Source organism: Ostrinia furnacalis, unplaced genomic scaffold (assembly GCF_004193835.3).
Source record: "Ostrinia furnacalis isolate ACB-3 unplaced genomic scaffold, ASM419383v2 OfSCF2102, whole genome shotgun sequence".
Taxonomy (NCBI): domain Eukaryota; kingdom Metazoa; phylum Arthropoda; class Insecta; order Lepidoptera; family Crambidae; genus Ostrinia; species Ostrinia furnacalis.
This window is the reverse complement of record NW_021132341.1, coordinates 325,731-351,829: the sequence shown is the minus strand read 5'-3', so window position 1 is coordinate 351,829 and position 26,099 is coordinate 325,731. Positions and strand designations below refer to the sequence as shown.

Sequence of the window (26,099 nt, the reverse complement as noted above, 5' to 3'; positions counted from 1 at the left end):
GTTTTGGGTTCTGGAAGTACTTGTCAGAACGCGTTTTTCTAGTGTTTTTCAGCGTGGCTGTTGTATCTTTTTGGTAAATAATAGGTACTGGATTAACGATTAACGGACATAGGATAATTTAACGGAAGTTAACGAGTCCGTTAACATTTTTTAAAGTTAACTTAAAAGTTAATCCGTTAATAGAAATGTTAACTTCGTTAATTAACGATTAACGGATTAACGAGTTAATGCCCAGCTATGGCTAAGAGGTGGGAATACCTCAGACAAGACAAGCTGATCGTAGGCAAGTGTGACTCATCTCATGGTCAAATCATAAAAAAGTAATGGTCTTAGGCCGACGTAAAAACCGAAGGTTTTATATTTGAATGTAGATTAAAACTCTCGTAGTAAAACAAAGAAGCACGCATTTTTATAATTATTCTTTAATTTTCAACCTACATTAATTTCTGTATCTTATTAGATACAATAATTTATACCTGTTAACTTTTCCCGTGACTTCCAGCTTTCCAGCCCATGACTGGGAGTGTAATTTGAAAATTGCTAGATTTTGTCACCCTAATTCGAATTCAAACCCGGGAAACCGAAGGCATTATAGAAGCGCAAAACGCTTGTTACTACTAACTATAATTACGAATAAGTAACTAATTCTGTGCCATAACTAATTACCGAACCTATTAAACTAATTAATTCCCACTGATAGTTTACCTGTTGTTTTGTTTCGAAGTTCTTTTTTCAGGTCAATAATAATGGTGTATGTAGGTGGAGGTATTAAATGAATCTGTTTTTATTTTTATTTTGGGGTATGATGGGTATGAACTCACACCTGATTCCTCTCCATAATTTAGATTAACAATTTTAATGTGCATTAACTTGTGTATGTACTAATCGTGGTCTAAATATTAAAGTGTGAAACCATTTGGATTGAAGAAACAAAAACTAAGGCCTGACTGATATCAGACAATTTAATAATTCTCGGAGTCTCTTCCATTAAAATTGGCCAAATTTCCGCACGAATGGAGCCGCATACAGTCACAGGCTGATCAAAAACAAACACAATGTCATGATCTCTTCTGAGAAAAATGTATCTCATTGAGAACATACCCTGAGTGCATTGTCAACATCCTCTCAAAACACACAAGCCTTATCCGTGGAGACGATAGTGTCTTTGTTTTCCTTAATTAGGGATAATTAACAGAATAATACTGCGTTAAACATCGCATGCAATAAAGTCATTAGAGACACATAACCACCTAATATTAGGTAGGTTATTATATCCTTTTTTTAATGAATTGACAAAAACCTATTATAACTTAATTCACACGGTACAGTCGACATTTGAAAATGCCTGAAAGTTCTCAAAAATATCTATCGTACCACATTTTCATACAGGTTGAATATTACAAACATTACAAGCCGTGAAAGTTTGTAAGAATAGATAGATGAACGTTTGTTGCCCCTCAACGAAAAGCTACTGAATGGATTTTGATGAAACTTTTCAATGTGTTGTATCTTGATGTAAATTGCTTATCACCTGTTCTATGATATATTTATTTTACCTATGCATACCGAGAATTTCGATAATACAGCATGAAAAGTTATTACTAGAATGAATACCTAATATTTGACTAATATGAAACCCAGCACGGAGCGTAATATCCAAAAACGCTGCAAGATCTAATTTTAACTGATGCAAATTACTTAGCCTGACTCATGTGGCCCGAAGACAAGATTGGCGTGACAAATGATCAACACGCCGTCCCCGCATTATGTGTAAATATCAGCCCCACCTAGGGTTGCCATCTACCCGGGGTTTTTCCCGGATTTGTCCTAGTTAGGTAAGGGGTCGTCAAGGGGGGTTTATAGCCCGGGTTTAAAATTTAAATCTTGAGCTCCCGCCGGGCTAAGCGACGAGTAGTGATCAACAGACTAACCGATTCGCTAGATTCAAGTTGATTTATGACATTTGAAGTGTTTTTTATTGTAAAAAATACCTGTTGATCCGGGTTTTGGGCTCCAAAATTCGAGGTTTTCACGCCTCTTTTCCTGCTTTCAACTTTTAAAGATGGCAACCCTAGCCTCACCGCGTATGGCACAAGGACATTCAAACTACGGGGAGCGATAACCAATTTTTGATTCCGAAGCTTACTTCGAAGGAAGTATAACTTCGTATCTTAGTTTTAAATATTATTAAGCAATTGTTACAGTACAAAGAATGGTTTCCTGATACGTTATCAGCAAGAAAATCTTCATGATAAAACGTCTCGAAATAGACAAACTGAGTAAGGCAAGAGTCATCACAGGAGATACAAGCAAGGTCAACTTGAATGCAGAATACATTATAGAAAATATTTAGCAGTTACGATTTAGTTAGCTTATGTGGAAATTTTCAACCAAAACCAAAATTCAACTAATTTTGAACCAAATTTTAGTAATTAAGTCTTATCTTAATACATAAGGCAGTACATGAAGGGTTAATTAACCAACAACAGTAATCCATAGTGATGGAGTCGGTTAATCAGTTTAATTACTCCACTTCGGCCATACCACACCTCTTGGATGAAGTGGATTAGTTCTTAATTGGCTTGTTTATTATCTCATAAAATGGAGTAACCGAGATATTACGTGCTTGTATTCGTATCAAAAGTTTTGACTTGAGCTTGTTCTTCAAAATCACAACAAATCTCTGAAATTGTTTAAAATAGAACTTGATTTAAAGGATAAAATTCATGTAGGTACCTAGTACCTACATGATTAAAATAATCACTAATTAAATCAACAAATGAAATGAGGTAAATGAAATGATGGATTTAAAATTAGAAAGGCTAATGATATCAAACTTATTAGATTTAATATAACTTTGAGCCGCATGCCCGGTGTTTTTATTTTATGGTAAACTAGCTTTTGCCCGCGGTTTCACCCGCGTGAAATTTAGTTTGTCACATAACGTCATAAATTATAGCCTACTATATTATGTTATTCTGGGTTATAAACAATAATACTGTAAAGTTTCATCAAAATCCGTTCAGTAGTTTTTGCGTAAAAGAGTAACAAACATCCATCCAGAAATCCAAACTTTTGCATTTATAATTAGTAGGATTAACCTGAATTGATACCGTCAAACGCCATTACCTAATAGTTTTTAATAAAGAAAATCTATTATAAAAGATCAAAATAGTTTTAGATGTAGACTCTGCTAATGTATTATCAAAACATTAAACATTACTACGCGAATTGATTAAAAAAATGCACGCGTCTAAACTATACCACAAATACGTACTAAGCTGCATAAAAACTTTTGTGTGATTTTAGTAGGTACAGAAAGTTTAGAGTTTATTAAATAGACAACAATTAATTTATTAGGGTCTTTTTAATAGAAATAAAAAGTATACATTGTTAATATTACGTAATAATGTTAGACAATAGGGATAGCCGAGTATTAATCGCGTGATTAGAAGGTATTACGATCATGTAACAAATGTAACTAGCACTTAGTTTTTTAATGTAATTTGTAATAATAGAAGGTGATCATTAATCTAAATCTAACTACATAGTCGTAGGATAATCACTTAATTCTAAGGGTTATCTAACACAACGTAAAACCCAATAAATAGGTAAGTAATGCGATAATTATAGTTAGACACGTTGCTGTGCGTGCTTGTAAAGAAATGCCATTTGTAGCAAAAAAGGGATTCCTCTTATAGATATTTTATTAAACTTCGTTTCAGGCACAGGAAATTAATAAAATATAAATAAAAATATGATTCTGAGAATAAAACTCAATTACTGTGATTGGTAGGATTCCAATGTTTGGACTGATTTCAGACATGAATCTTTTCATGATTCATGAATTTTAGATAAAGTACATGAGCGTTTTTAAAATGTGATTAAGTGAACCTTCATGCACTCTATAGGTCCATTCTCGAATTATGTATGGGATATACGAGTAATCTAACGCCAAAAAAGGCGAACAATGCAAAATATGTACAGTTTGTGCTGAAGGCGGTTCAAAATCAAATGTCGACTTTTGGCATCATTAATAATCATAAAAACTTTTTTGAGAATATCTAAACGAAACACTGTTTGATTTCGATGCTATTCTTGCCATAAGCAGCCGGTGTTTCAGATTTTGTTTATCACGATACTGAATTTGGAAAGATTACTATTTTTGTCAATATTTTATTAGTCTGCCATTTCAATTTTCCAACTATTTTTTCAAAGCTTTTACGAACTTAATCTAATAGTTAAGTAGTTCAAGCATAAAAAGGTAACATAAACAAACGAAACAGTACATTTTCAAACTTATAATATTGTTACAGAATGATTAACAATTTCTTGCGGAGGTGGCTAATATAATCGTGTATGCGCGCTACCATATAAGCTCATAGTAAGTCGCAACTACGCTAGAGCTTACTTCGAAATAAGCACTGATCCGGTTAATTAATACGTTTTCATGTTTCATTGTCATTGAGCTATGAATTTGAGTTTTGGACGTCATTTGGCTGAAACGAACGAACTACTTAATAAAGTTTTAAAAATAGGTAACTACGTACTTTTTCCTGCCAATGATTTCATTTTCTTGCAATTTCTTGTACAAAATCATCCAGTGATCGCATTTTTCGGGTCTTGAAGTAGCCATCTCGCACAAATTATCACAACTTCGAAGCACAGAATGTCAAAAGTGTTTAGTTCAATGCACTGATTTTATTTTGTCCTTAATATAAACAGAAGGATAATGTAGTTTTATAAGTTTAAAGTTAGCACAGTTTTTCAGCGCCGCAATGCGCGTCTGTCTGGGCAGGCGGGCTGAAATGTATTTGTCGCTGTAAGCTAAACGCGGGAGGTTTTTTACCTACCTAGTCTAATTTTTTAGAGTTCGAAGGTTGCTGCGTGGAAACCTTTTTTACGACATAACCCATTGTTTGCTAATCAGGAACAAATACCCATTTTTCGAAACGGGCTGGGTAAATTTTTACAATTAATACCCAATTTTGCCTCTTAACTAACAACGCAGAACTAATTATCTAAAACAATTTATAAATTACGTCGTGTATGAAGATACGCAAATATTATTAACTCAGTTCGTGTATCATCCTATCCTATTATTAAGTGTAAAGAATAAGTTGATAACCCCAAATGTCGATAGCAAAAAAATCGGTAAGATTTTTGAAGACTTTTTTTATCTAAAATATTTATTTATAAATAAAACCTAGTTTTAAATTTGTAACAAAACTTATTTTAGGCCGTACTTATAGCTGGTAATATCATAGATGGTATGTAGGTAACCTACCTACATGAAAAATAGAATGTAAGTACTGATGTCACACCGTTATGTACGCGCCCCCACACGATACCTACACTCAAATTGTCAGTTTAACCGTTATTAGTAAAGCGAATACATAATCAATGGCTTCCGTTTGATTTGATTTCATGGCCACTAAATAATAACCAACTACGTAAAGTTACTGAAAAAATGTACTTTAGATGTAGGTATGACATTTTTATGGAAAATAGATAAAAACTTCTCACAATTCAAATTGGATCATAATTTTTTTGTATCTAATGTCCGTGTGGAATGATGCTTGTGGATCGCTAAGTAGAATCTGAAACGAAATCTGCGGGAAAAAGCTCGTTTTTGATTTACTTAAACAGGGCGTCCCAAAAAGTAGTGTCAAGCCGAAGCCCAGAGGTAGAGCATCACTGGGGCTACCCGAATCACCGCGACTTTTGATAGTTTTAGAGTTATGTTTTTTTTTTACAACATACAGGATTTTTAACGTTTTCAGTTTACATATTTTGTGTTATGGATGTAAATACATACTTCTAAATCAGCTAGGCCTAGTATTCATGTAATAATAATAATAATAATAATAAAAAATAGGCATGTCACTTGCCTATCGGCGCCGCCACCCGCCACAGTGACCAAAAAAGTGCCTAAGCACAGAAATTTAAAACAATCATAATTCGAAAACTATCAAAAATCGCGAAACATCATGGGGATGATTTGGATAGCCTTAGTGATGCTTTACCACTGGGCTTCGGTTTGACACTACTTTTTGGGACGCCCTGTATATAAATTTAAAAATATATGGCGAATGATATTAATAACGATTTCCTTTAAAATATTTTTGAACAGAACCCCTGAAAGTATCACAATAAGCTAATAATAGCTTGCTTGGGAAACCCATTACCAGTCTTTCCAAACTTGATTCTCAGTGCCGCGGCCGCTAATAACATGTCTACTTATGTACTGTATACAGTACTTAAAGAACAATGCATTTTTGTAATGGCTTGCCTGCCAAGAAAATGGACTTTACACTCATTTTAGGATTCCCATTTCGTCACGGGTATGCTATTTATTGTTCTACATTGCATCAGATAATGCAAACTACCTGGGAAGTCCCCGAGAGATCTTTAAAAAAGTTTAATTTAAGATACTTACATACAATTTTGAATTCATATCTTACTAATACCACAGAATAATAATAAGTATAATACTATAAATGCGAAAGTTTGTATGGATGTCTGGATGTTAACATGTTTGTTACTCTTTCACGCAAAAACTACTGAACAGATTTTGATGAAACTTTACAGTAAGTATTATTGATAACCCAGAATAATATAGGCTATAATTTATGACGATTTGTGACAAACTAAATTCCACGCGGGTGAAGCCGCGGGAAAAGCGGGTCATAAAATAAATAAAATAGTTCCCCAAAAATCACTGTCATACATTTGCCGCAAAGAAACCGGATAAAAGGGAACCTCTACCTCTACCTAGACCGAGAGATTGTGACACAATCTCGCTTTGAACTAACTATGCAAAAGAAAGCTTTTGTTTTGTTTTGTTCATAAGTGCCACTTGTGGTCTAAACTGAATAAATGATTTTGATTTTGATTTTGTGTGAATCACTTTAAAGAATTTATTGACAGCCTCCGATTGGAGATTGTAATTTTAGCTTAGATAGGGAAAATCCAATCGAAAACCAGAATAATTAGTAGAGTTAGCATTCGCAATGCGTCATCGAATGGTTTTACACGTATTGCTTAACTTACTTAGTCACAGCTTAATAGAGATTTCTCAATTTGCAAAAAATACAAGTTCTTTAAAGGATTGTTATTGCCTTTATAATGTCTCTTGAATTCTCGACAGCTAATATTTGTTATGTAGTTGATTATTCAGAAATAAACGGGCCAATTACTACTGACAAACGAAACTAAGCTGCGACTACAGTCTAATTTTTTAGAAATCAGCAGAAATGTCATCAAATATGGCCAACTGACATAAAAATATTTTTAGTCTGTGAACTAGTGATGCGACAAAACCTCTCGTTAATCGCGAAGTGAAATGTTGTAGTACTTGCGTATCATCGCCATTGCGGGTGATCGTCAAAATACTAAAAATATGCAACAAAGTCGCAACATTGAATGTGAACTGATTATGAAATTTTCGAGAACAGGAAACAAACTGTATGCACAGACGTAATCAAAAAACACACTGGACAGTAAAACAATCAATGATATCCGTAAAGTTATTAAACTTCTGTTGCTTGCTGTTGCTTGCTGCGTGATTGGTGGATTTTGACATATCTGTCAATGTCATGTCAAAAATAACCAATCATGCAGCATTTGGACCTCGCGTCTACGTATTGCCATCTGGCGGATTTTTCAATCGCGAAAACCCTCATTGAAAGAAGTTTTTTATTTTCTTAAAAATAAACAATGGAACAATACGTAAGCATAATTGCATAAAAAAGTAAAATAATTTCGTTTAAATAAAACCGACTAAAAATTAAACTGACTCCGAAAAAGTAAACACTAAAAGTAGAAAAATAAATTTACGTTATCTCCAATATTGTCGAAGTTATCGCTGGAAAACTAAACAAAGTATCGTATATTTTTTATTTAAAATTAATCAGTAATCGGAATAAGTGAATACTTAAAAGAATATCGATTAAATTTACAGATTATTGTCTATGACTCACAGGTTACGGCACTGATGTGTCAGAGACAAGTCATAGACAATATGGAGATAACACATGATTTTAAACGTCAAGTCAATTTGACAAGTCTCACAAATTTTCATCGTCCACGTATTTTGCTAAAATAATTTGTTTCAAAGATTGATTTCAAACTTGTATAAACGTGAAAATAAAGTTGGTTTCATGGGCTTGTTAAATAATGTGTATGATATTATGAACACGTAAGTGATTATGGTGTAATTGTGTATGAAAGTGTTTGTTTACATCTCTGCTGGATTCTAAAAAATCAAGGGTATCCTTCCGTTTGGCCAAATTACTTTTCGCCAAATTTCACTTCGCAAACAACTTATCGCCAAAGTTTCATTTCCCAAATAAACTTTTAGCAACTGTACTTTTCGCAACTAATTCATTTGATCAAATTAACATTTTGCCAAATTTCACTTGGCAAATGTTTATATAGCAAATGTTTTATTTAGCCAAATATTATATCCCAAATAATTTGCTTGGTCAAATTGACACTTCACATACTTACGAGTACCCACCGTTACCCACAAATCAAAGCATAAGGCACATGGTCATGGTTTTCACAATAATTTTATGTAAAACAGAGAGATTGCAGAAAATAGTATGGTTGCAAAAAGTAGGTATTGTAGAAAATAGTAGGTTAGGTTAGGTTAGAACAGTGACCCTTAATGCGCGAAGGCGAGCGAAGCGAGCCGCAGCGGCCGCCGAGCGCTAGAATCATCTCTATTGTTAATGAATCATTTGGAAATTTCGATAAAAAGAATGAAATATGAAAATTTATTTAGAAAAAAATTTATATTAACTACCCACTAAACAAAATAATAACCACAAGCTAATTTGTATTCCCTTCTATGCACCAATCAAATTGTTTTGTAAATAGTTTATCGTGAAATATTTTTGTCAAATGAAACATTTGGCAAAACATACTTTGCCAAACAATAATTTGCTAAACAATAATATGCCAAAAACGACATTTGCGAATTAAAAGTTTGCAATAAGTTGTTTTGCCAAATGAGAATTTGCCAAATGAAAATTTGCGAAACGTTGTTTGCGATGTGATAATTTGGGAAACGTTTTTTGGCCAAACATTAGTAATCCAAAATCAAGGTATACACATTTAAATAGTAGAGCACTCTTTGTAATTTTAAATGAGCATGCTATTATTGACATGGGTCGCCATTATCCGCCTTTTGACACAAATAATCCTTATTAGTAGTACCTACCTATACATAGTAGTTTTACTCAGTAAAGGAGAGAACGTATGAGATGGGAAATAGATAGTCCTAAGATCCACCACAGATCATATAATTAGACCCAACTATTGAAGTAATTATAGAAACAAAGATCACACTGTGTGTCTGTCAGTCTTGAGTCCATTTCGATTGATGCAAGTAACAAAGAACTTTAGCATTCAATTCGCTTTTGAACCTTACTGTTAGGCGTTTACGAGTGAAAATCAGTCATCCATGGACTGCTGAGCCTGAGAGGCCTGAGTGGTTAGTAGTGATACATTAACAAAGTACAACAAGTGTTTGTCAGTGTCAGGAAGGCAAGCCGGCTGCGCAGGCGCTCAAGTGTGAAGAGGCCTTTGATCTTCACGGTTAGCAGTCACGATTAAAATCAGAGAAATTGTACATTGGCATTTTGGGATCATACCTAGATCTTATGTGTTTTCCTCCGTTTGTAGCCTTCGTAACATAAGAATACTTATTAGGTAGATATATTATTTTTGCACTTTCTCAAACTCGGTTAAGATTTCTAATCAAGGAAGAATGCGTTTCTGATTACTTATTTTTATAGAGCCATAAGGAAGGAAAAGTCTATCAATGTGATTATAGTGACTATGTTTTTTTACATTTATTAATTAATAATTAACTATTTCATAAATTATTTCACAACAATGAGTATACGGATACTAAGATCAGTTAGTACGGACTTGACAACAATGACTGATGAGTACCTAGCGTATCCCCCATAATTGTACCCCCTGTAAATAACAGTTGCGCAACGCCATGACTAGCACAGTAGATTACATCTATTTACACTATGTCAAGTGACGAGTTGATGACCAAATTCAGGGACGCATTACTCATCTATAGTAGGTAATTAGTCTGTTGCTGTTTTAATTAACGAATGAAACAAAACTTTTAACAAAGGCATTCAAATGTGTGCAGGTACTCGTACTATGAGTACTTGTATGTAAATATAGGGGGGGCTATTTGGCTAAACAAATTAAATATATTCGACTCTACACAGAATAGGTACGCACTACTCGCTCATTTCTGCCGCGCCGTTGGTTCCGTTCGTTGTGACTACAAAAGCATTGTGCATTTGTTTTTGTCAAAGTATTTGCGTTCTGGTTCAGTCAACATCGTTGTTTTTATACTTTAGATATCAATTCCATTTAGTTATTACATTCACAGAATAGTAGAAAATGTTGTTGTTGACACAATATTATTATTATGACGCAAAAAAAACGCACTCTCGTTTGCACGCATGTTGTATCGAAATCGTTTTTCATAGTAGACCCTCTACCGAGCACACACTCTTAGCACAAAGAAGGTGAGAAAATAAATCATTATCAGCTTAAAAACTAATATTTACTACGTTCGTAGCAGTTTATGACTACGACAACGTCGACAACGTAGTCGTAGTCTACAGTAAAATGTAGCGTCATGAAAAACGTTTTCATCGTCGATCGCATTCGTAGCGTAGGACGCCACCTGTCCGGCTTTTGTGAAACGATTGACTGCGCCTGCACATCATTAAGACAAGTTAGTACCAGCTGAATGCGGCGGTGGCGCTTTTCTCGATCGGCACAATTTACGCTGCATTGCATCACGTGCAACGTAATGGATAAACAGAATAAACACTATTTATAGTCCAGCATAAACACTATAAACAGTTGCAAAACAGGTATGGCTAAGCCGAAATCAATATCATACAACCTTCAGATTAGACAAAAGAGGGATAATAAATTAGAAAGAAAAGCAATGGATACATAAAATTATGTTCAGGACGTTTTTAAATATTTAAAACGAATAATATAAATATTTTTGATAATAATATAATTTTATAATCTAGTCTTATCGCACATTCCTCGAGTCTCAAAGCTATCCATCTCAAATAATTTCATCAATTCCATCCAGATAACTTCACATTCCAGTGTTTAATACCTACTTATAAAACTATTTGACAAACTAATAATTCGATAAGAATATTTTAAAGCTAATTAAGAAGGTACATGAAATAGTCGATTAAGTAACATGAAATAATAAAATAATAAATCAAGTGTGTCGATTTTGTAATATTTTGCGTTCATATTTTTAACAATTAATTGGCGATATTGAAAAGGGTTTCCCCTTCGCTTGCTTAATAATTTAAATATAGCAACAGAATAAATATTTGTTACTATGACCCATGAGTTTAAATCTAAAACTACACTCTGTACTTCGATAAATTAACCGCAGAGACGGTAAATTAACCCTGTTGCACAATTATAGGCATAACAACAATGATAAAATGAAAAACCGCAAGTTACATTAGCCTATCATACGTCGTGTATCCCATAACATAACTAATAAATACATACTATATTCTTGTATGTTTTATGCTAATTAAATAAATGCAAATAACATAATAATACTGTGGCTTAAGTAACTTTAATACCAACTCATACAAAGCCAAAAAATCAAGAAGCAATGTGAGGTAACCTATTGGTAAGTGTATTTCATCACATTTATTTTTAATTTTCGAGTTACCTCGAAAAAACCAATTACTTTGTTTAAATAAGATAGGTAATGATTTTCTTTGAGTATCCGTTGCAATGATGTAATATAATTTTTCAGTTTAAATAAATTTCGATAATTAGGTATTGGTAGAGAAGGGCAGAGGGCAGGGCAGTAGGGCTAACGGAGCTTTATTGATAGAGATACCTATTACAAATTACTATTTATTTATTTACTTTAGCCTTTGGTTGGCAGAAATAAAGTGGAATGAGGTATAAAAAATACTGTCTAAATAACATAAACTGGAATATAAATGCTGACGAGAACTTTTGCAATAAATGTAGGTAGGCCTTTCTACTAGGTAGGTACATAAATAGTTGTTATTAGAGTTAATACAACAAACTAGATTGCCCATGTAAAATTTATTACTACTTTAGATCCGACTATCATAAATAAATTCGTATTTATTTATTTTTATAATGTTAAAGTAATTTTAAGAGGGAATTAGGTACTTTACGTTACCTACTTATAGTTTGTTTAAGTATCACGTAAAGCGTTATCGGTAGAATTTCATTATTTATATTATGTGTGACATCATCGTTATTATTAGGGACACATTGTTAATTATCATCTTAGCATATGAAATGGAACTTTACTTACAAGTCGGATACGAGTTAATTATTGGCAAAAACGTACCTACGTAACGTATTAGAAAAAGTAATTAAGTGTGACGAATGTTTTATTAGGTCATCCGTTTAATTATATCAATATGCATATCCATGTTCATGTTTGTTTAATAATAACAGCAAGGTCATATTTATTACCACTGCTGATAACGTAATTACCGTAAAAAGTGAACTTACCTGTTTGTCGTGTTGTCCGGTCGAGGTTTTTTGGGACGCCACAGCAACAGGCAGTCCAGGGCATTTTTCCTGAAAGGTGGCTTCAGCAACTTCCACCGCTTCTTCGTGCCCGTACTCTTCGCCTCCACCGACTCTCTGCTAGAGTTCACATCTAAAATGTCCGGCTCCGAACTACCTCTCCTCAGTTCACCAACACTATTGTATTTAGCACACTTATCAAAACTGACCACTGACACAGAATCACTTGATACACCACTCTTTCTGTGAGATAAAGGTGTAGACGTAGCGAAATCAGGCCGAAAACTCACTTCCACTCCACTGTCATTCCTGACTGAAATATCCTCACAAATGCTATGCAGCTTCAGCCTAGAATTTCTCCGAACCGGCTTTGCATTGAGTATGCTGTTTTCCTCGAAGTTTTGACTTTTTATGTTATGTTCGACGTTAACAAAAGCGGTTATGTCCTCGCAACTCTTGGCGTTATATCTGAAGAGGGACCGCGATTTGTTTTTTTCTGTTGGGTCTGGATGCAGTTCCATGGCACCGACTACACTAGCTATATTGTCTTCACTTCTTGAGAGTATTTTTAAGTTGGCCAGCTGTTTCTTGGGTCTCGGCGGGCGCTCCGGGGTGGGTATCGCAGGCGCAGGGGCCTTTTTAGAGGGGGCGGGTATCTTCTTCGCGGCCACGGGGAATCGCTCGTCCGTCCTATTGTAGGGTCTGGAGTACTTTGCGATAATTCTGTTAATTTCTGCGCTGTTTTTACGCCTGTTTGTGTGCCGTTTGAAGTTGAGTGGCTGCTGATAAGAGTCGGCCACGCTTGAGCCGGCGACCCGCGCTGACCTCTCGCGCCACTCTGAGACTTTGTCTTCTAATATCCTCTGCAACTCGATCGCCCGCATAATTGGACCCAGTTCTGGCATTTTGAGTAATTTCTCAAAATTGTCTATTATTAACCTGTGTATGTAATTTTTGGATTAATTTGTTTGCACGGTATAAAGTTTACGAGTTTCGCTATTTATTCTCAAGACTGCAGCTCACTGTAACAATAAAAAAATCATTAGTAGGTAACCTATACTTACATATCCCAATGAGGAAATTAAAATAATAAAGTAAGTACAAATAATAGTATCTAATATGTAGAGTTAATCGTAAGTTTCATTCGCTTTACTCTCTCGTAATTATTCATTCATCTTTTTACATCTGAGTTGTGATTAAAGCCTGTGTTTGATCTAAAATCTTAACATTTTAATTCGTCTAATCATAGACTTAAATAGGTACTACGTGCTTTAGGTTGAACTCGTGTACTTATGCATTCGTTGTAACATCCATAAAGACATGATTTTTTTCTAATAGATACTGCAATGGTAACGGTTTTGCTTTAAATCATATCGTGTAGGTACTAGGTACTGTTAAACTGTTAGTTCTAGTTCCTGTTAAACTAGAGTTAAGTATTTATTACATCGAATAAATTGTTAAATTATGGATAAAAACGTAATGAGTACTGAATAATAACAGATTGAGAATAAATAAAAATAATAAGAACGTAAATATTAAAAACGTAATAATAATTTATAAGAGTTGAAATTAGTCTTATCCTATTTATTTCCGAACCCACGACCGCAGGGTTTTCACACAGCGCGTAAGCCTAGTGACTAAACATTAAGTCTTGCAAAGGACATCATCCATTTTGGTCCAAAATCAAAAGTGCCGGCCAAAAAATAAAAGTGCTGTATTCTGATAGAATACGTCCGCCTTAGCATTTATTACTATGGCACTAAAGCTGTAGCACCACTGTGCATCGTAGTATTTGAGTTCTAAAAATATATGAAACGACTGACTTTGATCTCAAATACTACGACGTACAGTGGTGCTACAGCTTTGGTGTCATAGTAACAAATGCTAAGGCGGACGTATTCTGTCAGAATACAGCACTATTTTTTTTTTATTGGCCGACATTTTTGATTTTGAACAAAAAATGTATGAATAGTCGATGAATTTTAGATCTCAAATACTCGACGCACAGTGGTGCTACAGCTTTGGTGCCATAGTAACAAATGCTAAGGCGGACGTATTCTGTCAGAAGACAGCACTTTTTTTTATTGGCCGACACTTTTGATTTTGAACAAAAAATGTATGAATCGTCGATGAATTTTAGATCTCAAATACTCGACGCATAGTGGTGCTACAGCTTTGGTGCCATAGTAAACAAATGCTAAGGCGGGCGTATTCTGTCAGAATACAGCACTTTTTTTTTATTGGTCGACACTTTTGATTTTGAACAAAAAATGTATGAATAGTCGATGACTTTTAGATCTCAAATACTCGACGCACAGTGGAGCTACGGCTTTGGTGCCATAGTAACAAATGCTAAGGCAGACGTATTCTGTCAGAATACAGCACTTTTTTTTTGTTGGCTGGCACTTTTGATTTTGGACCAAAAATATATGAAACGTGGATGATGTCCTTTGTGAAGAAATAATTATTAAAATTTTACAATAACCCTCATTTGTCCCAGTCGGCAGCTGACCAAGCTGACTTTACCGTTAATTGTGTTACCTAACGATCAAGTCATTGACCAAACCATAAGACCCGAGAACAGCCGGACTAATTGAATTAAAGTGTGCACGCGGTATACAAGACCTGACCTGACACTGAGGAAAAAACAATCGATCTAAAGACTAAAAGGAAAAAAACGTGGAAATAAACTCTTAACTAAATTAATGAATGAATTTACATTGCGCGAGAGATACCTACCGTTTACAAGTGATACGTAGATATTGACGATCATTTGCAAACTATAAACTGACAATGGGAAGCAATCAACTGGAAAAGCAAACAGTAATAAAATGCATTTGAGATAAGTAACTGATAAAGCTGTTATTTTCCGATTGCAGATTTTTATTTTATTTTCGGAACGCAGCTGAATTCAGCAGACCCAATTTACATTTATAATTTATCAATCTACATACCTCTTAGTTCTCAACAAGGATATTTTGAATTTGAATTCGATGGATTTGCTTTTGATCCCTAAAGGAGTGGAGGAGTGTTGATTTATTCTCATTACACATCCACCGCTACTTAGAGTTGGTGCTCTACACTACCCACAACACCATAAGCACGTAGTATGAATGAATGTAGAGCGCTACATTTTACTCATCAATTGGAATTAGGTATATTGCTTAAGTTTGTACGATTCAATTAGGCATATTAATTGAATTCGTAATTCGTCGAAATCGTAATTGACTGAGAATGAAAGATGGAGCCTCAGTAGAAACATACGATCCTAGAAAAGCGCTATATTTTATTTTACAGCTAGTTGTCAGTTATTTATACGAGAACAACGCACTTACGCACCACATTTAAAAAAAACGCATCATGTGCTGCGTGCAGCTACGACCTTACCCATCTAAAATGATGAAAACACAAACAATTACAGGATCTAGGTAACTGTAATACTGTATAAAATAATTATTGTTGTTACTTCATTTATCGTATTTTAATTTTCTAAATTATTTCTTGCCCACTCGATTGTAACGACGAGTATTCGTTGATACTATAATCAGGTGAGAATATCGATAAAAACATGGGAAAATACGTAGTTTTTTATCTCCATTTTATTCAAATCGAATTCTTTCTAGAATTTTATTACACTCGATTTGAGTTTCACTGTGGCTACAAACGTCGTAAATTCATCATTGCAGTTAAAATTTATTTAGGTAACGCGCACAATCTATAGCCCTTGCGCCGCACCCAGCGTCTAGCCTAGCGTAATACATGAGATTCACAAACAAAATACCTTGATAGATAACAGTGGTTCAGAGATATTGTAGGAACTCAAGGTACCTGTACATACATAACTAAACACTTCCGAAAATACTTAACGACGCATCTTTACAACCGGCAGTTGGCCATTATTGCTTACAAACCTACAATTAGCAATCGGAAATATCGAAATTTTGCTGATCACCATCGTGGATACAGATAATTGCATTTCGTCCGTAATTTAATTACCAAATAAGCTAGTAACTACTTATTCACACATATAATTACCGACCCGTATGGAGGATCTAGAAAATGCGGCACTCAAGTAAAAAACCCTTTGTTGGCGGTACTTACATACAATTATTAACAGTCGTAGTGGTGAATTAATTAACTTACACACGCTTTGTTTACGAAATGATTTCACTACAATAACTCACGAGGATTCTGTGAAACTTCTACACAAACAATGCTCCTGAAAATTCTCTCGCAACGTGCTGATAACAGATGCGCAAGATAAGTAGATTTATCAGTGCGATGGCTGACAACAATGACTGGTATCAATGACGAGCTCGGATATCAAATCGTAGGGTTTTGTTAGAGTAAGCCACTCCTCAATTTGCGTACTTGATTAGCTACATCTGTGATGCCCCGTGTGGACTGTGGAGAACGAACTATTTGTTAATATAGTCCGTAACTTACATTAGTAGGAACTATCTTTTTTCTCATCGTTATACAAAGCTTACTACTAGGTAGTAGCGTACTAGGTATACATAGGTATTTTATAGGTACCCACAAGAGCTTTGACTGAGACTACATGATGATGACACCATGTATGATGTAAGAAGTCATTTTTTTTTAATCTTATATTTTTTTACTATCTACAAGACGCTATAAATCTGTGCAGCAGAGGATGTTGCTGTATAAATAAAGTTACATAATTTTGTTCTCCGCGGCTGAGCATGTAGGCCTTACGTGTTTCGAAATTCTAATCCCACAATAGTACGAGGGAAGTGCAATTTGCATAGGCACTCTATCACAAAACACAATGCATCAATGTTGATGAGGCTGAACAGTGTAGTCGAGCATTTAATCCGTATTCAAAATAACTTACGCAAAATTCCCGAGAAATCCATGCACTCTGCACAACACTCGGAGACGTAAAACTGTAAGCACTGCACTTGTCGATGGTTGCTCCGAGGAGAACTGTTTCACACATGACGCTTGAATGGGCAAAGTTGTTGTTAGATAAAGTGGTGGATGCGTCAGCGCCGCTCCACGTGCGGGTGGTATAATGGCGGAGCGCGGTTCCAGGCGGCTGCTCCTGCACTTGACTCGGGCGCAGCGCGGCTTGCCCATCCGCCGCCGCAACAATGGGCTAAATAGAACACCATACCGCACATACACAGGTGCGCGTCGCGAGGAAACTATGACAATTTTTCCGCAACTACGTGTTCTCAATAATCGTGATGATCTACGCACACTACACGCAGATATTTCCGGAATGGAATTACAATAATTGCAACGAATGCGATATGTAAGTGTTATTATGATGTGAACATAATGTAGGTACCACAGTCTGTAGGCACCTATTTACACAGTAGGAAAAAACATAGGAACTTTTAGAGAATCTCTACATTCTATACCTCTACATACCTCTACACTTCGGATGAAAGTGATCCTGAAAAATATCACAGGTAATTACTGCAAAGATGTTACCATTATACGAGTACCTGTAACCTTCATTGTCGAAAATACTTTCCTTAGGAAAGTGTTTTTAGCAAATCCGCTATTTGCCAAACGTGTAACTTCAAATAATCCGCTAACTGGCACACTAACACAGAACGCTGAAACAATTTTGTCAAAATTGACCTTAACTATGAGATCTAGGAAAATTGCGAACTTTCAAATGTTCAACGTAAACAATGTGTGCAGTGCCTTCGAATATGGAACAATGACCTAACTTCGAAGCATGGTTTCTAATGGTTACGAGGCGATTGTGACTATCTATACGGTTCTGCATTGTTGGTACGTAGCGGGCATTGTTCGCTGCGGGCGTGACAACTGCTTCCGCCAAGTTCATTGTCGCGTTGCGCTTGTCGTGTGACCCGCCCTTAGGGGCCATCCATAAAGTACGTCACACGAATTTTATGATTTTTTAACCCCCCCTCCGTCCTTGTCACAGGTGGTCACATTTCTGAGACCCCCCCTCCCTAGTGTGACGTCACATGTTTTGCAATTTCACATCGAAAAATTATTAAATTAACAGCAGTTCCGAAATTAGTTTTATTTCCATTTAAATTAAGTACTTTTTTTTAATGAAATCAACATTCTATAAAATATTTAAACAATTGAAATGTGATGTCACGAAACTTAGGACCCCTCCCACCCCTTGTCACACCATGTCACACTTTGTCAACCCCCTCCCCCCCTCTTTACGTGTGACGTACTTTATGGATGACCCCTTATTGGATGACCAGACCGTAACTCCGCTTGAAGAAAGAATTTCCCTATATTGGAGACATTCTAAAATTACCCACCGCATGAAACAGTCAGAGGTCGTTCCATCTAATTTAAATCGATCGCAGGTTCAAACCCCGAAATGGGCAAGGTCGTGTGAATAGACCAAGACTTACTCGTATGTGCTTGAGAAAGATTACCAACACCTAATAAAACATCGTCATTATTATAACATAGCAGATTTATTTGACGATTTTACAAAATTAGTCTCTACATTTAAATAATTATTGAAGTAACATGACTCACTATAGGCCTTATACAGAAGCTCAAAGTTGCACAGCGTGCTATGGAGAGGGCTATGCTTGGTGTTTCTTTGCGAGATCGAATCAGAAATGAGGAAATCCGTAAACGAACTAAAGTCGCTGACATAGCCCGACGGATTAGCAAGCTGGTGGCAATGGGCAGGGCACATAGTGCGCAGAACTGACGGCCGATGGGGCAGCAAGGTTCTGGAATGGAGGCCGCGTACCGGAAGGCGCAGCGTGCGACGTCCACCTACAAGGTGGACCGACGACATCGTAAAGGTAGCAGGGAAGCGCTGGATGCAGGCCGCTACCAATCGATCAACGTGGAAAGCATTAGGGGATGCCTATGTTCAGCAGTGGACGTCCTATGGCTGACATGATGAACATGACTCAAGATTTCAAGAATGTTAAAACACATGGAACGGTAGGTACACTAACAATATCTAAATATCTAAGTGGTTTATATTTGCGCTATAATTGATTTCTCGAATATCAGCATGATAAAGTTGGCAAACTATTACTCGATAATGAGGTCAAGTCCCCTCGACAAGTGATGTGCTGTCGAAGTTGTCAACACTTGATTAAGCCCAAGGTCTTCGCGCCTCTGATCTCCGGTGCTATACCTGATACCAGATTTATGACTTTTTAATCGGCCAAGGATATTTTAAGCGTCATAGTAAAGCTTTCTATCTGTGTAAGGATATAATAATCTGCTTTATGAAGCACTGCTATTTTCCAGTCACAATAGGTAATAAGTTGTAATCTGTACTACTGACACTACTGTTATGTACTTACCAATTGGAGCCTCGTTAATCTTCAAATCTCTCACTGCTGGTACTCAGAAGTCCATTCTCGAGTACATCTCAATTGCCTAAATTAACTTGAATTAAGGATGAACACAAAAACATATCCGACGCGCACTCGCACTCAATTGTAAGGATAATAATCTAGGGTGTCGGTTGACATGTTTTTCTCGGGAATACCTAGACACAGTTAATATTAATTAAAAGTACGAAGAAGATTAAAATCTTCAACTCTGCCGTATTGTTTGGGATGTAAGAAGACAATATGAGTTTTCCTTCCTAGCCCTTATCCTCATCAAGTATCCTACCAAAGTGCCCCTGAGTAAATTTAGACCTAAACGAGTTTCCTCGGAAAATTAGTAAGTCACCATAAAGACCAAGTAAAATCGGCAATGGGAGACGGCGTTTGTGAGTGCACCAAACAGTCTGCCAACAGAGAGAGATGGCGGGAGATCGTGCGGAGTTGTATATATCGGCCTCTACAACTGATGCGAACAACGCCTCAACGTGACCACGACCGCTCAAGAGCGAAACGAATAAGAAGAATAAAGTTTAAAACGATGCTGTATTTTACATCGACTTTATCCTGGACTCAATGCTCAAGTAAGAGGATGCACATCCAGCTATACATACACTGCAGTGTCTGCAGTACCTATCCTATCCAATGGTAATAGGTGCGAGTTTAGCAGCAAAAACGTACCTTGGTATAGCCTAACCTGGCATGTTTTGATTGTATCTACCTCATGGCTTGTGTATAGTTGAAATTAGTGTAGAAATTCAGCACTTTCCCTAAAGTGAAGTCTCGACGCCCGACGCGCATACCTAATGCGGGGCTGCATCACCCAATTTTCTAATTGACTACACGCACACAGCGCATTGACGTATGCATTAGTATTCAACTTGGGTCCTTACGAATACGGCGCCGTGTGTAGCATTGTTTGATTTGAAACATGCCTCTTGATGCCAAACCCGATAAAGAGAAAGTAAATTTCACAAAATTTCAGATCTTACGTCAACAGGAAGCATAAGAGGATACACTATTATACAACTACGATTTTACATGTTCACATCTACGTAATACACTACTTAAACCATCATGCATAGTGTGCAGCTAAACTAAATAACGTATATAAAATAAAAAAGCAAAATTAAAAAGTACAAATGTATTTTTCTTAGCACTACGTATAAACAAATAAATAAATAAATACTAAGCAACAAATTAACATAAATTCAGACTTCGTAATGGCACCTAATTATTTATAAATGCTTGTTCCATCTATAAGATCGGACTGGTGATCATGGCGAATTTTCTCTGCAAAGAAAAACAAAACAAAATTATAGGGATGGACTCTGGAATAATATAATCTGATTAGCAGTTTCGTTTAATATTTTTAAGACGCGCTATTTTTTATCTCGGAAACTCTAACTAAGAGATCTATTTAACATGCATACTTGGTAGGCTAGGTACTTTGATTTTGCAATCTCATTGAAAATGCGTAAGAATTTATCGCTATGAGAAAATCGTAACTTACGAAGGCACATGGATTACATTCTCGCGTCTTTGTTTTATCTACAAGTCTTGTGTTTTTGGTGAATAAAATTGAGCTTTACTGACCTGAAATACGGTTGGAAGTCGTAGATGTCGTCGAGGACCCTGCGCACGCGACACGTGACGCCGCAGGACGGCTGCTGGCGGCCGTAAACATACAACGCTCGCTCCACCAACTCCTGTGCTGACGTCAGCTCCACCACTGGGAATAGAGAAATAACAACGTTTTGAATCACCTTTTTCAACCAATAATTTTTAAGAAGAATTTATTATCAAAAAGTCTCTACTTTGAAGATTTGACCCTGTTGGACCCACATACAAATGTTCTGGTATTAACCCCCGTATTCACAAACTCGGTCTCACAATGCTCGGTGTCGCACAGGGTCACATACGAACCAATCACAGAGCTCTATTCAGCGCTGTGCGTTCGATTTACTGCTTCACTTAAGCAAGTATCGTTTGTGAATACGGGCGCGATTATTTCTCTAAATAAAGGGGACGATTATTATTAGGTAAACTCTATTTACTAAATACATGCAACTAACTTCTAACAAAGTTAAACAACCGATGGGGAAGTACAGGCAATTACGCCAATACGACCTAAGAATTAGGAGTTCCCGATCGCGGAATAACAGGAACTTCTCGGCGATACCTATCAGTGAATCATGGAATCTTTAAATAGCCAAAGAAATTAGTACGGAATATGTTGCGGTTATCAAGAGCGAAGCTGCATCACTGTAAATTATTATGTATTTAAAAAAATGTTATAAACGTGTAAAGTAAATAAGTTCACTTACATTTTTTCCTGCCAAAGTTGCGCTCATCTTCGTCATTACTCTGGCCTGCGTCGTCCTTCTTGAAACTAATCAGCTTCGGTATCACCAGCAGCATGCACACCACCGCTAACATCGTTACAAGCTTCTTGAATATCAGGAATTTCAGCAACAGCTTTGCAATAGTCAGAATGTCTAGTTTAAGCGATAATTTGTCCAGGAATCCAAAACCTGGCGCTGTGTAAGGCACACCGTACGAAGGCTTCAAAGGAGGTCCGTATACTGGAGGAGGAGGAGGTGGTAGCGGCTTGTGTACAGGAGGTCCGTAAGTATTTGCAGGGGGGCCATAGGTCTGTGCTGGCGGTCCATAGGAGTTCGAGGGCGGTCCGTAACTCGGTGAGGGAGGCCCGTAGCTCGGAGAAGGAGGTCCATAGCTCGAAGCAGGATTTGGAGGATAGTTTGGTGAAGGAGGCCCATACGTATTAGGCGGCGAATTATACGTTATATCGGACTCAAATTTCACTGGTCCGTAGTTGCTAGTCGGTGGCAAATAGCTGCTGGAATCAGACCCAGAAAAGCTTGTAGATCCAGAACTGAAGCTGGTATCGCCGGAATATGGCGGAGAGTAATCATATCCATTATCATCACGATTCGTGATTTGTTTCTCTCCATCTTTTGCTGTTATAATCACTACACCCTTTTTGGCTTTTTCAGCGTCGACGCGAGATTTGGAGTACGCATCCAGATACGAATCGGTCTTCAAGTTTGCCTTGGTGCCGTTCCCAGAAGGGCCAACAATCGCGGCAGCACACGCACAAAGTGATAAAATCGCAACGCAGTATCGGAGCGCCATGGCGGTAATCCTCGAGCTGCCGTCCTAAAGGAGCGGCCAGCGTCAACTGTGGCTGACGAATGACAAACAACGCTCAGCTCCATTCAGTTTTCACTTTTGACTTACAGTAAAAGAACCTAAATATGATAATGGAACACAATTAAATTCTCTAAGTGACCTCTGCGTTCCGCATTGCTCATGATAAGTAGGTGGGCTGGCGTGTGCCGCGCATGCTAAAAAGTTGGGAGCGCGCGCGCGTGGATGAACGAACTACCTACCCCAACCTCGGGACCTTTCGCATAGACATATCTAATAGGCCCCAAATTGTTTGTGAAAGTTACAGCTGGCCTTTTTGACTCATAAATGCATCTAATAGCCAGATGTTATCGCGGTGTTCCTAAATACGGAGCCATAAAAGAAAACTACGGATGCATCGTCACGACCACGTCGTTGGATGAGACGACCTCACACAGAATATTATGCGATATGTTTACTATGCATTTCTTGTTTAAATGTTCGGGTTTAATGAACTGAGAAAGGTTTATGGAAAATATCGTCTTTTTCGAGTAGAATTTTTGGCAAATATCCAATAGCACGTTAAACATACCTCAATACATTATACCTACCGGTTGTAACATACTCCCTGGCAAGACCCAAGACAACGGTATAAATTGTATTTAAATTGTTTCCGATTTCTACTGATCTGTAATGCAAGCAAGAACTATTTTCACTTGCAAATTAAACGGAACCAAGCACCGAGCGTCACGATTATTCATAATATTTATTTAATCTGATGGTTACATTAGGGTACTAAAAGACCGCTATTACCGAAAAACCGCCTAAATCATACAAATTAATTTTTAATAGGCTGTGCCTAGGACATTCTTCTAATCCGTGACTGACACAGAATACAAAATAGTACTAAGTAAGCAATAAATAAAGACCATCCACCTTATTAAATGCAGTCACCATCTCATTTACATATCACAAAATAACCAGTTTCGTATTTATTTCTTTTGTAGTTTAAAAATACAATTTCAAAAATATCCAAGTAAAAAAATAAGGAAATCGTCATTTTAACGAAATTATGATCATCCATGGACTTTAAACTTGCCTATGTCACTCGTAGGTAGTTTTGTTTGATGAGAAAATACAAAAATTAGGTACTCCTGTAGTCCTGTGGTTTTCCGAAAATCGAAAAATATGTATAATTATTTTTCATGTTGTTACATTTAAGGTAATAATACAATGCATATTAAAATAATCTCGCATTTATTAAAACTTGTTTCAAATAACTCTAACATTAATCATTCAAATGCATTACCAAAAGTTAAATGTCTTTCTTCAAAAAACCTGTGCTTCTTTCTCTTCTTAGTGCCATTTTCAGATTTAGCCACAAAAAAGGAACTTATTGATTTAGTATTTTTCTTTGCAGAGTCATCATCATCCACCTCCTCAAAGGTACATGAAGCCGCTTTCTCTTGGAGCATCAGTTCAGCCGTGGACCAACTGAACCTCACTAAGAGGGGATAGCCAAAGACATTGTCTATTTGTTCACGGATGAATTTTTTAGTCAGTGGATCTAAAAAAGAATTTTTCATTTTATTCTGCTACACATATTAATTTTTAAATGCTACAAAAAGGTTGACTGAATACATACCTCCAGGATAGCCACTGCCAAATTCTTTATGGTCCATTTCGAGTCCCTCTTGAAACTGCCACACTTTCAGCGCATGGTCCCTCGTCACTTTGGCAACAATACTAGCTGCAGACACAATTGGGTATATTGAATCGGCTTTCTTTGCCACCTTTAATATTAAAATACATTATTTAATATTGTGATTGTTAAGAACCGTAATACATAACTGGCATCTGTTGCCTCGATTGATTTTATTACAGCAATATTTTATATCACTTACTGTTATTTTGTACTTGGGAAATATTTCACTGAGCTTTGCTTGATATTTCTCAGGAGGTCCTACAGTATCCACATAAACTTCAGTGATATTTGCACCTGCGTCAGCTACTTGCTTTATGAGCTCAATAGCAGAATTCATTGATACCTAGAAAACAAAATAAAAAAGTAACTTAATAGATGGAAATAAATACTGTAATTAAAATATTAATGTGGACACTATACAAACAACAAGCCTAGAAAGTTTCTCGAATTTTAACTATTACTAACCTCATTCAAGGAATGTTTTGCTCTTTTGTACATAGAATTGGAGATGTAATTTGGAGATATAATGTCTGCTGCCCATCCAACATTGTTTAGGGAGTCTTCCTCAGTCAACATTTTAGAGAATATGTCATCTCGTTTCTCTTCAGTCAAGGCCTTAGAGTCAGCACACCCAAGTGCTTCCAATACACTCTTTTGGTTAACTGGACAATATGCTACTCCATAGACCATGGGACCTAGAAATACATAAACAAAGTGCGTCAGTTGGAACATTTATGATTCCACAAAAAAGTCCTACTTTCTTCGATGATGATATCTTGATTATACAATGCACCAACCTAAAACTGGACCACGACCAGCTTCATCGACTCCCAGCATGCATGGTTCTTTTTTACATATTTTAGGCACATTGGAGCAGTTCACAAAGTTCTTCGCGTTATCTTGTTTCTTGATAATATTCTGAAGTTCTTCCAATGATTGCATATTAAAATTTAATACTTAAATACTGGTAAAAGTAAAAAACAGTAAATTAGAAAGTAAATCAAAATAAAGGCTTTTGAAAACTTGTGTAAAATGTAAACAAAAAAGCCGGGAAATAGAAAAATAGAGTCAAATTCACAGATATGGATTAGAGTAGATACAGCAAGTTGCTAGTCAAAGCGTGCCATTCCGATATGTCCAAATGGACATACATGGTCGAGTGATGTTCATGTAATCCGATTACAACAATCGGATACGATGATTTTACGAGGACAGTAGTACGAACACGGTAGAGAGAAGAAATTATTTACGGATTGAAAATTGTAATTAACAGCAACAAGTTACAAATATGTAATTAATTG

The 26,099-nt window shown here is 36.4% G+C and overlaps 3 protein-coding genes across 8 annotated transcripts in view; all 3 read right to left on the bottom strand.

Annotated features, from left to right (window-relative positions):
- stac (C2 and C2B_Munc13-like domain-containing protein staccato) overlaps positions 1-17,646 on the bottom strand; it is a 58,267-nt gene extending 40,621 nt beyond the window's left edge. For 2 of the 6 annotated variants that reach the window (XM_028307139.1, XM_028307141.1), the window contains exons 1-2: positions 16,714-16,804; positions 12,595-13,634 (exon numbers count right to left, since the gene is read on the bottom strand). In XM_028307139.1, coding sequence (XP_028162940.1) covers positions 12,595-13,517 — 923 coding nt within the window. In that variant the 5' untranslated portion in view covers positions 13,518-13,634; positions 16,714-16,804. Of the gene's footprint in view, positions 1-4,550; positions 4,792-12,594; positions 13,635-16,713; positions 16,806-17,470 lie in introns of those variants that run through there. The other 4 variants (XM_028307140.1, XM_028307143.1, XM_028307142.1 and 1 more) reach the window with 4 other exon arrangements.
- Positions 17,647-21,072: 3,426 nt separating this feature from the next.
- On the bottom strand, positions 21,073-24,076 carry LOC114354667 (heterogeneous nuclear ribonucleoprotein L). The gene is made up of 3 exons (XM_028307171.1): positions 22,271-24,076; positions 21,540-21,675; positions 21,073-21,236 (listed from the first exon to the last, which is right to left on the bottom strand). The coding sequence occupies exons 1-3, from the start codon at positions 23,097-23,099 to the stop codon at positions 21,221-21,223; spliced, it is 981 nt and encodes a 326-aa protein (XP_028162972.1). The 5' UTR covers positions 23,100-24,076; the 3' UTR covers positions 21,073-21,220.
- A 257-nt stretch (positions 24,077-24,333) lies between these two features.
- Positions 24,334-25,844, bottom strand: LOC114354668 (ribonuclease H2 subunit A). Its single transcript, XM_028307172.1, has 5 exons — positions 25,596-25,844; positions 25,264-25,493; positions 24,998-25,141; positions 24,739-24,886; positions 24,334-24,660 (listed from the first exon to the last, which is right to left on the bottom strand). Exons 1-5 carry the CDS (start codon positions 25,738-25,740, stop codon positions 24,386-24,388), a joined length of 942 nt encoding a protein of 313 aa, XP_028162973.1. The 5' UTR covers positions 25,741-25,844; the 3' UTR covers positions 24,334-24,385.
- Positions 25,845-26,099: the final 255 nt, after the last annotated feature.

What these genes read in the sequence shown, in the direction of transcription:
- LOC114354667 (XM_028307171.1), bottom strand. Translation starts at nt 23,099, where the DNA reads ATGGCGCTCCGATACTGCGTTGCGATTTTATCACTTTGTGCGTGTGCT. An exon ending in CAACTTTGGCAGGAAAAAAT is followed by an intron (nt 21,676 to 22,270) that starts GTAAGTGAACTT and finishes CTCTATTCCCAG; the next exon opens with TGGTGGAGCTGACGTCAGCA.
- LOC114354668 (XM_028307172.1), bottom strand. Translation starts at nt 25,740, where the DNA reads ATGCAATCATTGGAAGAACTTCAGAATATTATCAAGAAACAAGATAAC. An exon ending in TTCCCAAGTACAAAATAACA is followed by an intron (nt 24,887 to 24,997) that starts GTAAGTGATATA and finishes TTAATATTAAAG; the next exon opens with GTGGCAAAGAAAGCCGATTC. An exon ending in TGGCAGTGGCTATCCTGGAG is followed by an intron (nt 24,661 to 24,738) that starts GTATGTATTCAG and finishes ATTCTTTTTTAG; the next exon opens with ATCCACTGACTAAAAAATTC.